The 15,538-nt window shown below is 41.4% G+C and overlaps 1 protein-coding gene and 1 pseudogene across 3 annotated transcripts; one reads left to right on the top strand and one right to left on the bottom strand.

Annotated features, from left to right (window-relative positions):
* Positions 1–1,956: 1,956 nt before the first annotated feature.
* On the top strand, positions 1,957–5,796 carry LOC125207034 (glutamate receptor 2.8-like). 2 transcript variants are annotated; one of them, XM_089061002.1, is made up of 6 exons: positions 1,957–2,219; positions 2,490–2,742; positions 2,957–4,281; positions 4,360–4,672; positions 4,745–5,154; positions 5,222–5,796. In XM_089061002.1, the coding sequence occupies exons 2-6, from the start codon at positions 2,526–2,528 to the stop codon at positions 5,726–5,728; spliced, it is 2,772 nt and encodes a 923-aa protein (XP_088917128.1). In that variant the 5' UTR covers positions 1,957–2,219; positions 2,490–2,525; the 3' UTR covers positions 5,729–5,796. The 2 variants fall into 2 exon arrangements, with proteins under 2 accessions (XP_088917128.1, XP_088917127.1); XM_089061001.1 differs by lacking the exon at positions 1,957–2,219 and having other exon boundaries at positions 2,484–2,742.
* Positions 5,797–5,971: 175 nt separating this feature from the next.
* On the bottom strand, positions 5,972–14,698 carry LOC125204307 (glutamate receptor 2.8-like; annotated as a pseudogene). Its single transcript, XR_016132902.1, has 8 exons — positions 14,425–14,698; positions 13,830–14,360; positions 13,599–13,750; positions 8,759–8,872; positions 7,491–8,404; positions 7,088–7,400; positions 6,594–7,003; positions 5,972–6,526 (listed from the first exon to the last, which is right to left on the bottom strand). The product of XR_016132902.1 is annotated as a glutamate receptor 2.8-like (transcript).
* Between the last annotated feature and the right edge of the window lie 840 nt (positions 14,699–15,538).

The following is a 15,538-nucleotide window of genomic DNA, read 5'->3' as shown; positions in this document are numbered from 1 at the left end:
AAAAATTGAATCATTGTTGAAAGTTGATAAGAATGGAGAAAAAAACTACTCCAATACTTTATAGATGATAAAAAAGACTATTGACTATGGGCGGAGATAGTACTACTTGAAATCGTGCATGTACAGATGGATTTATCTATTTTTTCACTGTATAATTGAATTCAATTTAATGTATTGTGAATTTGCAGCTAAAACCAAAACTCAAATTCTCTTTAATTGGGATTGTTTAATTTCTGTAGCTTATTGTTTGTTTGTTTACTTATTTGTTAACAAACTAAATGATACTCCATTTATGTTTCAACAACTCGGGAAAATGGATTTAGATAGGACAAAATTATTTTTATTTGAGAGTTGACTGTAACATACATATGGTCTTTAGTATTCCTTCCGTTGGTGAATACGAATCCCAGTTTGCTTTTACCATAAATGATAATAGGGTCTCATATTCCTCTAATCTATACCATTGATATTCCACTAAGAGCATCTCCAATGGCACGGATGTCCCGACGGACTTCCTAAAAACACCTCCCGCCACATCATAAGGACCTCCCACTGCACTGCCACATCATAAAGATATTCCACTGCACAATAGCGGGCATCCCGACGAACATCCACAATAATAAAAGTTCACAAATTCACAAATATGCAATTTTTGGAATTAAAATTTCGACACGAATATTGGGGAAATGCAACGATTTTATTTTTTTAAAAAAACATACATATTTAAAGTTAAAAAAAAGTACATAGGTCACAAAAAAAAAGTCATTCCAAACCAAAAAACGATTCAAACAAAGTACATGTTATGATATGTTTTTTTAGATTTTCGTTTTCGACAATAATACATGCGTTAGAGTTTTTTAAAAAATCGTATATGCAGAGTTTGCAACGAGCCGTATATAGAGTTCACAATGAGCCGGATATATAGAGTTTTTTTTTAAAATATATATATATAAAATCAGGACGTCCGACTCGGCACCGCAATGGCGGACGTCGCTGGAAAGCCGCGGATATGCGGTGTCCGTAGCGGACGTCCGCATCCGTACCTCCCATGCCTAATGGCGGACGACCGACGCTGGAGATGCTCTAACTTTTTTCCATCCACTTTTTTTAACATTTCTTATAATTCGTGCCGCCAATGAATGAAACTTTTAGAGCATCCCCATCCGTGCTCTTATTTAAGAGCACGGAGGTGGGCCCGGACCCACTTTTACTCCTTGTCCTTAGGCAAGACCACAACACCCACATCCGTGCTCTTCCGCAAGGACAAGCTCAAGGGTCCCACTATTTTATTATTTAATTTAAATACTTCAATTACTAAAAAAATTTCTACAATATAAAATTCACATAATTAAATCCTAAAAAATAAAAAATACATAATTATAATTCTAAAAAATAAAAATACATAATTAAAAAGTGAATTTTGGGGGGGAAAATTAAAAAATAAATTAAAAGTGTGTAGAAAACGGATATAATTTATTGAGAAGTGGAAAAATATTTATTTTTATAATTAAAAAATGATTTTTAAAATTAAATTCGAATTTTTTAAAAAATTTACAAAAAGAAACGAAATTGCCGTTGGCCAATCGTGTGCCGCCACGTAAGGCTCCTCAGTGGCACGGACGTGGTCTTAGCTAAGAGCAACGCCATGCCGCTGGCACGGACGAACAGCTCGCAGCGACGGACGGACGAGCTCGTGCTCAGTGGCACGAACAGACGGACGGACGGACGCCACCGCTGCGGATGCACTTAATGGCGGACGGATGGAGTAATTGGTAATAAAGACTAAAGACTAGTAGTGTTACATAAGTTTTCAAATAATGAAAAAATAAAGAAATATAATGCGGTGAACCAAAACATTATACTAATAACTACCTGGAAATATGGGTATAGTATTTGAATACAAAATACTTTTCAACACTACAATTAATTTATGGCGTCGGCGTTTCTTTTCTATATTTTTCTTTGTAAAATAGGCTTTTGAACGACTTGTACTATTTACTTACTCCAAAAATAAATAGTCAAATTATCAACCATGAATGAAGAATAAAACCAAGTCAAATTTAGTTTGATCTTATACATAGGCTCCAGCATACTGGAAATGGATGTAATCTCACGCAGAATTTTAATTTTTTGCAGGAATTCCTTCAAGATTTAAACACAAAACATGCGAGGAATTAAGTTTGCCCACCACATGTTTGATTGGATTCCGCAAAGGATTGGTAAAAGTCCTACAAGGATTGCAAAAGTCCACATTTTATACGTATATATCTGTATATGTTATCGTAAACTTAGTAAAACGCGTTTTATGTATATTTTATCTTTGCCACTACAGTTTGATTCTTGAACTCGCATGATTGGAAATTTGTTTGCTAAGTAGTTTCTATATATATGCTTATTCTGCAGCACTTTCACAAACACAGTGCTCTTTCATAATTATCTTTCTTCACATATACTTGAGTTGTCTCAGTCTTGATGCTTTTGCAATGCAGAATCCACACTTGTTTTGGTTGCATTTGCTTTTGTTTATGTGCCTTTGCATTGACCCTTTGCGTGGCTTCAATGCAACTGCTGCAAAGGCTAATGTGGGAATCATTCTTGATCTCGACGAAACTGTGGGAAAGATATGCAAGACTTGCATCTCTATGGCGATTGAAGATTTCTACTCCAACCGCAATTACAACACCATGATCGAGCCTCATTTCAGAGACTCGAGGAGTGATGTTGTTACTGCAGCTTCTGCAGGTATACTTACTTTTCCTCATATTCTTAAATTGTCAAATAAGAAAATACTACCTATGTCCTATTCAAAGCAAAACATTTCTTTTCCATGACGGGATTTTGTGTAGCGTTAGTGTGTTAGAGAGAATAAAGTAGATAAGAGTGATGTTTCCATTATTCAGAAATGTATCACTTTTAATGGGAAGCTCCTAAACTCTAGTTCGTATTCAATTTGCAGCTATAGATTTGTTGAAAAATTATCAAGTGATGGCGATAGTCGGGCCACAAAGATCCATTCAAGCAGACTTCGTGATAGATATTGGTGACAAGGTGGAAGTTCCAATAATATCTACAGCAATGAGCCCATCTGTTTCGCTTAGAGACTCATCATACTTCATCAGATCAGCATGGTGTTCCTCTTCTCAGGTCAAACCAATTGCAGCAATTGTGAAGAAATTTGGATGGAGGGAGGTTGTTTTTGTGTACGAGGATTCAACTTATGGAAGCGGATTGGTACCGTATTTGACTGTGGATCTGCTAAAGAGCAATGCTGTTGTCTCACAGCAAAGTGTTATTTCCTCTGATGCCACGGAGGATCAAATCCTACAGGAGCTCGGCAAGCTGATGAAGATGAGGACGAGGGTGTTTGTGGTTCATATGCTGCCAGGCCTTGCATCCCGTTTCTTCAAGATGGCGAAAGAAGCAGGAATGATGGGCAAAGGTTATGCTTGGATAATAGCTGACGTGCTAACGAGTCTCTTGGATTCTATGGATCCACAGACTATGGAGGCGATGCAAGGTGTAATAGGTGTCAAAGCTTACGTTCCAAAATCCGTTAAGCTTATTAACTTTGAAAAGAGATGGAGAAAGAGGTTTCGTATGGAGAATCCCGAGATGGACAGAACAGAACTCAATATTTTTGGTCTGTGGTCTTATGACAGCATCACAGTTTTGGCAGAGGCAATCGAACGAGCTGGTGTGACATCCCCGCAGTTCAATAGATCGGTTGATGGAGCAAATTTGACAGATTTGGGAGCAATAGGAACATCATTGGCTGGACCACCACTTGTTGGTTGGATCAGAAACCACACGTCCAGAGGGCTGAGTGGTGATTTTAACATAAGTAACGGCCAACTGCAGCCATCTGCATTTAGGATAGTTAATGTGAATGGCGGGAAAGAAATCTCAGTTGGATTTTGGAGTCAAAAGTGTGGTATCTCAAGGGAACTTAGGCCATATGATTCTCGAGATAATTGCTCAGCCGAAAAGGAAAATCTTGACCCCATTGTATGGCCGGGGAGAGAAAATAAAGTGCCTAAGGGGTGGGAAGTGTCTGTGAATGGCAAAAAGTTTAGAGTTGGAGTTCCAGCAAAAATTGGTTTCAATGAATTCCTTAAAGTTGAAAAGAATGAAGAAACAGGTGTTGTTCAAGCAACGGGTTTTTGCATTGATGTTTTTGAGAAGGTGTGGGAAAATATTCCGTATAGTGTCCCTATTGAATATGTTCTATTGGGTAGAGAATATGGAGGTTATGGTGAAATTATGCAGAAGTTAGACGAAAAGGTAAAAGCATAAGCCACTTTGTTTTTCATATACTTTTTGTATTGAACCTATTAATAATCTTTTCAATGATGACAACAGGATCTTGATGCATTCGTGGGAGATGTAACGGTCACAGCTAACAGATCCGAGTATGCAGATTTCACGTTCCCTTACTCAGAATCTGGAATTGCCATCGTTGTTCCAATCAAGCCTAACGGGAGGAAGAATGCTTGGATATTTATGAAACCTCTAACAACCGGCCTTTGGCTAACCGTTGGAGCGTTCTTTGTCTACATTGGTTTTGTCATTTGGGTTCTTGAGCATCGCGTAAATAAAGCGTTTCGCGGTCCACCTAACCAGCAAGTCGGGATGATATTCTGGTTCTCATTCTCAACGCTTGTTTTTGCACAAAGTAAGTCGAGAATTCTGTGTACATCTCATTTTCTTCTTTTTGAAGCTCAACTAGTTGTTCATATTCTAACAGGGGAGAAAGTAAGGAGCAACTTGACGAGATTTGTGGTGATCGTGTGGGTGTTCGTGGTGCTGGTTTTGACGTCAAGTTACACTGCAAACTTGACATCCATGCTAACAGTAGATCAACTGCAGCCTAAAATCAACAGTGTGAATGATCTGATAAAGAATGGAGAGTTTGTCGGCCACCAAATAGGCTCCTTCGTTAGTGAGTTCTTGACAAACAATGGCATTGTTGAATCCGCAAGCCTGAAAAGCTACAGCAATGTGGATCAATTCCACGAAGCTCTGTCCAAAGGCAGCAGAAATGGAGGAGTAGGCGCGATTATTGATGAACTCCCTTACGTTAGGCTTCTCCTTTCCAAGCACTGCGACAAGTATACCATGATCGGTCCAATGTATCCAACTTCTGGCTTTGGTTTCGTAAGTCCCTTTTCTTCCACCATTCACCCCTTCATTCAAGATTCATGACATCATTGAAAATCTGCAGGCATTTCCGAAGGGTTCGCCACTGGTTTTTGATGTTTCACACGAGATCCTGAGGCTGAAAGAGGATAAGGATTTAATGGTGAGGATCACGAAGAAATGGCTAGGAGATGAAAACGATTGCCCCGATGCCAATGGAGCTCTGAGCACCTCGCAGAGGCTCAATGTAGACAGTTTCAAGGGGCTATTCGTCATTGCTGGGGTGTCATCAACAGTAGCTCTGGCTTTATTCTTGTCACGTTTCTTGTATGAGAATCGGTATCTACTAGAATCTACTGCTTCAAGGAAGGAAAAGCTTCTCGGGCTTGCTAGAATTTTTACGAGGGAGAAAGATGAGTCGTTGTCATCCAAGGAAACGCAAAGTCCTGATCGTGGAGTTGGAGTTTCAGCAGCAGCAAGTCCAGCCATAAGCATTCCATGTGATCAAGATCAAGGGATGTTTTCACAAGATGAAGGATTTTCAACAGTAGAAATCTCTGTTAGCCAACCTCCACAAGAGACTAATTCATGATTGTAAGTAGTAAGTAAGTATTTGGTTTGAATTCAATTTTTGGGTTATTTTTTAATTCAAGTGGAAAAGAGTTCTCATATATTGTATAATTAGATCTATTGCCACTTGAAATTATCTTGTATTTCTTGGAATAAAATAATTTAAAATATTATTCTTGCTGTGATTCGACGCAGTTGAATACTAGTATTATGTTTTGGTTTATAATTTTTCGAAATGTTGTTATGTTTAGTAGTATATAAAATCTTTGTTCCTAAAACAAGTGTTATTTAACTTAAATAATAACCATAAACTATATACTTATATTTTATACAATATGACTGTACAATTAAGCAGAGATTTCTACTGTTGAGAGTCCATCTTGTGAAACCATCCCTTCTTGATCTTGTTCACATGGAATGCTCATGGCTGGACTTGCTGCTGTTCGACTCCACACTCAGGAAATCGCGTTTCCTTTGGTGACAGCGATTCATCTTTCTCCCTCGAAAAAATCCTAGCAAGCCCGAGAAGCTTTTCCTTCCTTGAAGCAGTAGATTCCAATACATACCGATTCTCATACAAGAAATGGGACAAGAATATAGCCAGAGCTAACGTTGATGACACCCCAGCAATAACGAATAGCCCCTTAAAACTGTCTAGATTGAGCCTCTGCGAGGTGCTCAGAGCTCCATCGGCGTTGGGGCATTCTTTTTCATCTCCTAGCCATTTCTTTGTAATCCTCACCATTAAATCCTTATCCTCTTTCAGCCTCAAGATCTCGCGTGAAACATCAAAAACCAGTGGCGAACCCTTTGGAAATGCCTGTATATTTTCAATGAGTTTATGAATCTTGAACAAAGGGAGAAATGGTGGAAGAAATGGGACTTACGAAACCAAGGCCAGAAGTTGGATATATCGGACCGATTATGGTATACTTGTCGCAGTGCTTTGAAAAGAGAAGCCTGATGTAAGGGAGTTCATCAATAACCGCGCCTACTCCTCCATTTCTGCTGCCTTTGGAGAGAGCTTCGTGGAATTGATCCACGGTGCTGTAGCTTTTCAGGCTTGAGGACGGAAGAATGCCATTGTTTGTCAAGAATCCTCTAACAAAGGAGCCCAATTGATATCCAACAAACTCTCCATTCTTTACCAGGTCATTCACGTCGTTAATTTTAGGCTGCAGTTGATATACTGTTAGCATGGACGACAAGTTTGCAGTGTAACTTGACGTCAAAACCAGCACCACGAACACCCACACGATCACCACAAATCTTGTCAAATTGCTCGTCACTTTCTCCCCTGTTATCGTTATGAAATAGTTGAGCGTCATAAAGAAGAGAATGAGTCTTTAAGGACTATATGTATCGAGAATTCTTGGCTTACTGTGTGCAAAAACAAGCGTTGAGAATGAGAACCAAAATATCATGCCAACTTGCTGGTTAGGTGGACCCTGGAATGCTTTATTTACGCGATGCTCAAGAACCCAAACGACAAATCCAGTGTAGACAAAGAACGTGCCAATGGTTAGCCAAAGGCCGGTTGTTAGAGGCTTCATAAATATCCAAGCATTCTTCCCCTCGTTAGCCCTGATTGGGACAAGGATGGCAACTCCAGATTCTGTGTAAGGAACTGTGAAATCTACATGCTCGGATCTGCTAGCTGTGACCGTTAGATCTCCCACCAATGCATCAAGACCCTGTTGTCGTCTCTTTTAATAGGTTTAATCTTCATCAAAGGAAAAACGTTACAAAACAAATATATAAAACAAAATGGCTTATGGTTTTACCTCTTCGTCCATTTTCTGAGATAGTTCATTATAACCTCCATCTGTGGTATCGTATGGAACATACTCAACCGGGACATGATACGGGATTTTTTCCCATACCGCTTCGAAACATCAATGCAGAAACCCTTTGCTTCAACGACACCTGTTTCTTCATTCTTTTCAACTACACTGAATTCCCTGAAACTAGTTTTTGCTGGAATTCCAACTCTAAACTTTTCCCCACTCACAGCAATTTCCCACCCTTTAGGCACTTTAGTTTCTTTCCCTGGCCACACAATGGGGTCGAGATTTGTGTTTCCGGTCGAGCAATTATCTAGATGATCATCTGGCTTAAGCTCCCTTGAGATTCCACAGTGTTCGGTCCAGAATCCAACTGGGATTTCTTTCTTGCCATTCACATTAACTATCTCAAATGCAGACGGTTGCAGTTCACCATTACTTATGTTAAAATCACCACTCAGCCCTTTCGACGTATGGTTTCTGATCCAACCAACAAGTGATGGTCCAGCCAATGATGTTCCTATTGAATCCAAATCCGTCAAACTTCCACTAACAACCGTCCTATTGAACTGCGGGGATGTCACACCAGCTCGTTCAATTGCCTCTGCCAGTACTATGATGCTATCATAAGCCCACAGCCCAAGGACATTGAGTTCTGTTCCGTCCATCTCCGGATATTCTGTGTGAAACCTCTTTCTCCATCTCATTTTAAAGTCCATAAGCTTAACGGATTCTGGAACGTAAGCCTTCACGCCTAGTACACCTTGCATCGCCTCCATAGTCTGTGGATCCATAGAATCCAAGAGACTCGTGAGCACGTCAGCTATTAACCAAGCATACCCCTTATCCATCATCCCTGCTTCTTTCGCCACCTTGAAGAAACGGGATGCAAGACCTGGCATCATATGAACCACGTGTCAAGAAGGGAAGATATTGCAGAGAATAATCTAAGCCGGGAGAAGATTGCAGAGAATTATCTAAGCCGGGAAAATATCACAATTAGCATATAATTGATATGTAATTGTTTCAATTAGGAGTAGATTTATTCTCTGCCTTAATTACACATATTTCTACCTATAAAAGGGTGTAAAGACCATATAGAAAAATACACAGAAATAAAATGAATCCTTCCCTTCCACATCTTTTCTTCTCGGTTGAAATCCTTTCTTGAGATGGTACCAGAGCAGACTAAATTTTCCATGGGACTCAGAAACAGAGTCATCATCGTCCCTAACCCTTCTCGGCCTTCAGCCTAAACCCTTGCCAACCAAAACCATGTCAGATTCCGAACCAGAAACTCCAAAAAAAACCTCAACCGAGGGCAGCCAATCTGGCTTCCCACCCGAATTCGCTGCACAACTTGCGGCATTCATGAAACAGACCTTCAATATGCCACCAGAAATAAAGCCAGTAATACCACAGGCAACAACCCAACCTACTCAACCCGACCACCCCGAGAATTTCGGGGAAGTCACCGTGAAAACCAAACTGGATGGAGACAACTATCCTCTGTGGATAACCCTCATGAAACGAGCGATTGGGGGAAAAGGCTTGGCGTCTCACATAGTTGGAGTTTCAAAACCTCCCCCGATCGAAGATCCCGGTTACGCAAAATGGCAACAACGGGATGATACGGTGTTCAATTGGATCATCAACAACCTCGAGACAAGCATGGTGAACGAGGTATCCCGGTATGAGACGGCAAGAGACCTATGGGACGGACTTGCTGTCACATACGGGAGCGGCTCAGATCCTGTCCAAATATGGGATCTGCATCAACAAGCATACGATATGAGACAAGGAACAATGACATTGGAGGAATTATGGAACAAGTTTCAGGACTTATGGATAATGATTGACACCCGAGACCCAAACCCGATGAGTTACCCATCAGAGATCGAGAAATACAACCACAGAGAACAGAGGTTTCGAGTATACCAATTCCTGCGAGCTCTAGATCACAAGTATGATGCAGTCAAGAAGGAGATCATCAACAAAGATCCCCTTCCTACAGTGAAGCAAGCATATGGGATTATTCGAAGAGAAGCCATCAATTCCGGAGTCCTCAAACCTGAATCGAAGGAGCCGCCACCGACGGGAGGCATCGGCGTTGGATTAGCCGCCATAAACTGGCCACCACCACTCGGCTACAACTCAAACGCTGCAAATCGCAGCCGAACAGGGGAAGAAGACAAGAGTAGGCTCACTTGCACTCACTGTGGGGGAAAGAAGCACACCAAAGAGGGATGTTTTCTCCTAATCGGATATCCCGAATGGTGGGATGAAATGAAGAAAACAAGGGCAGCGAGGGCAGCCAACCGAAACCAAAATCGAGGCGGTGGCGGAAGAGCGGCGGTGGCAGTGGCAGGAGGAGGCTGGGCTACTGATGCTACCATCACCGGACTACCTCCAAACAGCGGTGGAGTCCCAGCGGGCAGCACCACACCGTCGGTCTCAACCCCATCGGTGACGACGATTGGAAACCACCGAGGGGACGGAGCGCAGCAGGCGGAGATCGGAAGAGGATTGGCAGTGGCGGCTAGGGTTCCAGGAGGTAAAGAGGGGTTTTATTCTTTAAACCCCTCAAATTTCCTAATCTCTCAAAATATACCCCATACTTTTCCTTTATGCGAAAAAGAACCCCATTTTTCTGCCAAATATGATTTCCGACCCCCTATGTCCTTTATGTGTCAATCTGTACCCCAAAAGCATGTGAATTTGCAAATAAGACCCCCTGGACAAATAAAATCATGTTTAGAGAACCTCAGTGTTAAAAATTTTGATACCGAGCCCAATATCGAGTGTAAAAATGCCTTTCAAGCGCTAGCCGACTTACCAACTATCCCCGAAAATCAAGAAAAATCTGACCACTGGATATTTGATTGTGGAGCCACCGATACCATGTCTTATGATGCCTCTGATTTTTCTAATATATCCACCACACAAAAGACCTATATACAGACTGCGAGTGGAGATTTGGCACATATCCAAAGAGCTGGCCCAATTACCATTTTACCAGAACTGAAGCTGTCTAATTGTCTATATGTTCCTTCGTTGTCTCACAAACTGATATCTGTTAGTCAAGTGACGAGAGAACTTAAGTGCAACTTACTAATGCAGCCTCAATTCTGCGTTTTACAGGATACGAAGACGGGGAGGATAATTGGGCGTGGCACTGAGCACAGAGGACTATACTATGTAGACAGGATGGCTCAACCCGGGGCTGCGTTGCTGACTCATGGACTGACTGACAGGCAAACCTGGCTCTGGCATCGTCGGTTAGGGCACCCATCCCTAGGATATTTACGCCTACTTTTTCCAAATATTTCTGCTTCGGATAGTTTAAATTGTGAAACTTGTTTTTTGGCCAAAAGCCATCGACACTCTTTTAAATTGAACAACACTCGTGTGAGTAGCCCTTTTTCCTTGATACACTCTGATATTTGGGGTCCCGCACCCGTTACTGGTGGGAATGGATTTAGATATTTTTTGCTATTTGTGGATGATTGCACTAGAATGTCTTGGGTTTATTTCTTAAAATCCAAGTCTGAAGTTTTTGAGAAATTCGTAATTTTTTACAACCTTGTCCAAACACAGTATAAACAACGTATCCAAATCCTTCGATCCGATAATGGTGGCGAGTACATTAATACAAAAATGCAACATTTTTTCTCTGATAATGGCCTTGTTCATCAAACCACCTGTGCCTACACACCTGAACAAAATGGGGTAGCAGAACGGAAAAATAGGACTCTCCTTGAAATGACTAGGGCACTCCTCATTGAATCCCATACACCAAAATATTTCTGGCCTGAAGCAATAGCCACCTCTGTCTACCTACAAAACCGGCTCCCCACATATATCCTAAATTTCAAAACACCTCTCGATATCTTGTCCTCCTTCACAGATATACCATCCTCCCTGTCACTAGAACCCAAAATTTTTGGATGTACAGTATTCGTCCATATTCCCAAACACGACCGTTCAAAACTCTCACCATGTGCGGTCAAATGCGCATTTGTTGGCTATGGAGTCAATCAAAAGGGCTACAGGTGCTATGATCCAAAAACCCGCCACCTCCACACAACCATGAACTGTGACTTTGTCGAAACTGAATACTACTACCACCAACTTGGAAGTCAGGGGGAGACAGAAACTAGAGACCCTCCAAGTTGCCTTGATCCCACCAATTCGCCACAGCCACCTTCATCTTCACCCCTCCTTGTTCCTCTAACCAATCCGGTGTCAAGACAGGAGCCCGATGCCGGTCCCACAGAGAAGGTTAGCAGCACCACCGAGCCGTCCGCAACGTCACATATTCCGCACCCCAATTTATCTTCACCGTCTTCTGCTCCCGAGGTAAGTCCTAGTAATGTTTCTCTTGTTAATGAGACTAACAATGTGAGACAGGAGGATGATGGAATCAGAAGTGAGGGGGAGACCAGTGGAAGGGATGAAGATGAAGGGGTGGACCCAGACACTGGGTTATACAAATTGCCCTACAGATGTACTAGGGGAGTCCCACCCAAACGGTACTCTCCGGAATGGCAGGGCCGAAAGCCAAAGTATCCTGCAGCCTATACAGTGATTGGGCAGCTGACTGAGATGGCCAGAGCTTTTGAAGCAGCTCTATATGAAGATGAAGAGATACCACGCTCTGTCGAGGAAGCCATGAGACACAATCACTGGAGGGCAGCAATGGAGAAGGAAATGGAAGCCTTGATCAAAAATAAAACATGAGAAAAACATATCTTGCCTAAAGGGAAGAAGCCAGTAGGATGTCGGTGGGTGTTCACCATCAAGCGCAGAGCAGATGGATCAATCGAGAGATACAAAGCTAGATTGGTAGCAAAGGGGTACACTCAGACCTATGGGATAGACTATGATGAGACCTTCTCCCCGGTCGCCAAGATGAGCACTGTGAGGGTGCTACTCTCCGTGGCTGCATGCAAGGACTGGCCGCTACACCAATTTGATGTGACCAATGCTTTCCTACATGGAGAACTGAAAAAAAATGAGGAAGTATACATGGAAGCTCCTCCTGGCTACTCTGGAGAGTTCAAAAATGGAGAAGTCTGCAAATTGAAGAAAACTCTCTACGGACTCAAGCAATCCCCTAGAGTATGGTTTGGAAGGTTCTGTCAGGCTATGACTTCCGTTGGATTCAAACAAAGCAACTCTGATCACACACTATTCTTGAAGAAAAGAGGCGACAAGATCACGTGTTTAATCATCTATGTTGACGATATGATTATCACTGGAGACGACGAGGAAGAAATCGAAAATTTGAAGAGAAGCTTGTTTCAGGAATTTGAGATGAAAGATCTAGGAGCAATGAAATACTTCCTAGGAATCGAGATCTTAAGATCAAAGTATGGCATATTCCTCCGACAGAGAAAGTACGTCCTAGATCTGTTGGCAGAGACTGGTCTACTTGAGTGTAAACCGGCAGAAACCCCAATCATACTAAACCATGGATTGAAGATTGAAGAAGGAGGCAAGTTGACTGATCGGGGAAAGTACCAACGCCTAGTTGGAAAATTGATCTACCTTGCACATACTAGGCCGGACATAGCCTATGCTGTAGGGGTAGTAAGCCAGTTCATGCACCAACCCCAAGAGAGTCACATGGAGGCAGCATTGAGGATCCTGCGCTATTTGAAAGGCACAACTGGATATGGGATATTCCTTGAGAAGAAGGAACATTTAGATATTGATGGATACACAGATGCTGATTGGGCAAGCAATCCAAATGATAGAAGATCTACGGCAGGGTACTTCACCTTTCTTGGAGGAAACTTGGTGACGTGGAGAAGTAAAAAACAGAAGGTAGTAGCTTTGTCAAGTGCGGAGGCCGAATTTCGTGGAGTAAAAAGTGGCATAACGGAAATCTTATGGCTACGAAGGTTACTTTCAGAAATGAGTTTTCCACCTACCCAAAGTAGTCGACTATACTGCGACAACAAGGCAGCAATCAGTATCTCCGGAAATCCAGTTCAACATGATCGAACCAAACACGTTGAAGTCGATCGTCACTTTATCAAGGAGAAACTAGATGAGGGAGTTATTGAGCTTCCATTCGTCAAGTCCGAACAACAATTGGCAGACATCTTGACCAAGGCAGTCAACACCAAAGTCTTCAAGGAAGTTCTGGGCAAGTTGAACATCGGAGATGCCGTTGCTCAACTTGAGGGGGAGTGTCAAGAAGGGAAGATATTGCAGAGAATAATCTAAGCCGGGAGAAGATTGCAGAGAATTATCTAAGCCGGGAAAATATCACAATTAGCATATAATTGATATGTAATTGTTTCAATTAGGAGTAGATTTATTCTCTGCCTTAATTACACATATTTCTACCTATAAAAGGGTGTAAAGACCATATAGAAAAATACACAGAAATAAAATGAATCCTTCCCTTCCACATCTTTTCTTCTCGGTTGAAATCCTTTCTTGAGACCACGAACACTCTCGTCCTCATCTTCATCAATTTGAAGAGCTCCTGTCGAATTTGATCCTCTGTGGCATCAGAAGAAATAACACTTTGGTGGGAGACCACAGCATTGCTCTTCAGCAGATCCACAGTCAAATACAGCATTAATCCGCTTCCATAGTTGGTGTCCTCGTACACAAAAACAACCTCCCTCCAACCGAATTTCTTCACAATTGCTGCAATTGCTCTGACCTGAGAAGAGGAACACCATGCTGATCTTATGAAGTATGATGAGTCTTTAGGCGATACGGACGGGCTCGTTGCTGGAGATATTATTGGAACTTCCATCTTGTCACCAATATCTATCACGAACTCTGCTTGAAAGGATTTTTGAGGCCCGATAATCGCCATCACTTCAGCATTCTTTAACAAATCTATAGCTGCAAATTGAATCCAACTCAGTCTAATTATTTGACAGTTAAAGAATCTAAAATAAACATAAACCTGCTGAAGCTGCAGTGACAAGATCACTCCTCGAGTCTCTGAAATGAGGCTCGATCATGGTGTTGTAATCACGGTTGGAGTAGAAATCTTCAATCGCCATAGAGATGCAAGTCTTGCATATCTTTCCAAGAGTAGTGTCAAGATCAAGAACCACTCCTACATTAGCCTTTGCAGCCGTTGCATTGAAACCGGTCGAAGGGCCAATGCAAAAGCACATAAACAAAAGCATATGCAAGCAAAAGAAGTGTTGGTTCTGCATTGAAAAAACATCAAAGACTGAGAGAAATCAAGTATATGTGAAGAAAGCTATTTATGGAAAGCTTATAAAAACTGCAGCAAAAGCTTCAAACATGGATATTCAAGAATCGGATAGCACTGACAATGATATGGGAACTAAGTCAAATTAAAAACAGCAAAGAGAAGATAGTTTGAATGTGGACTTGTCCAATCCTTATATGTGAATGCGAAGACCACACAATGACTTTTAGCAATTCTTTGGGGTACAAATCAAACAGGTGGTGGGCACACCTAATGCCACACTTTATAGCTGAAGTTTGCATTTGAAAGTCTTTAGAAAGAGACCCTTAATTCCACGTGTGTTTGAACTTTGAGTCACCAAGAAAATCCTGCAAGCAACTGTTAAGTGAATATATTATTGGTCTGTGGGCTTATGAAGGCTTTTCATAGCATATTTTAAAGTCTAACCCATGTGATGGCCCATATTATACTTATGATGGGCTATCTATATTTTTATCTTTCTAAAAATAATGGGCCCATTATTAAAGATTTTAAATGTTTTTAATTTTATCTAGGAAGACATTTTAAAAATTTTCAAAAAATAAAATAAAATACAGTACAGCCTGTTAATTTATTACTGACTCGTATGTACTACTTTCATTTATACTCCCTCCGTCCCCCGTTAGCAGTCACAGTTTGACCGGGCATGAGTTTTAAGAAATGCAAAGAAAAGTTGGTTGAAAAAGTAATGGAATGTGGGACCCACTTTTTTATATTGGTTTTATAATAAAATGTGAGTGAGGTGGGTTAGTAGAATATGAGACCTACTACCATTTATATTAAAAATGAATTGTGACTCTTAATTGGGGACACGACT

This window comes from Salvia hispanica, chromosome 6 (assembly GCF_029641045.1).
Source record: "Salvia hispanica isolate PSC_SH4W2 chromosome 6, Shi_PSC_v1, whole genome shotgun sequence".
In the NCBI taxonomy this organism is placed as follows: Eukaryota; Viridiplantae; Streptophyta; class Magnoliopsida; order Lamiales; family Lamiaceae; genus Salvia; species Salvia hispanica.
The sequence above is the reverse complement of the archived record's forward strand: the minus strand, read 5'-3'. Positions and strand labels throughout refer to the sequence as shown.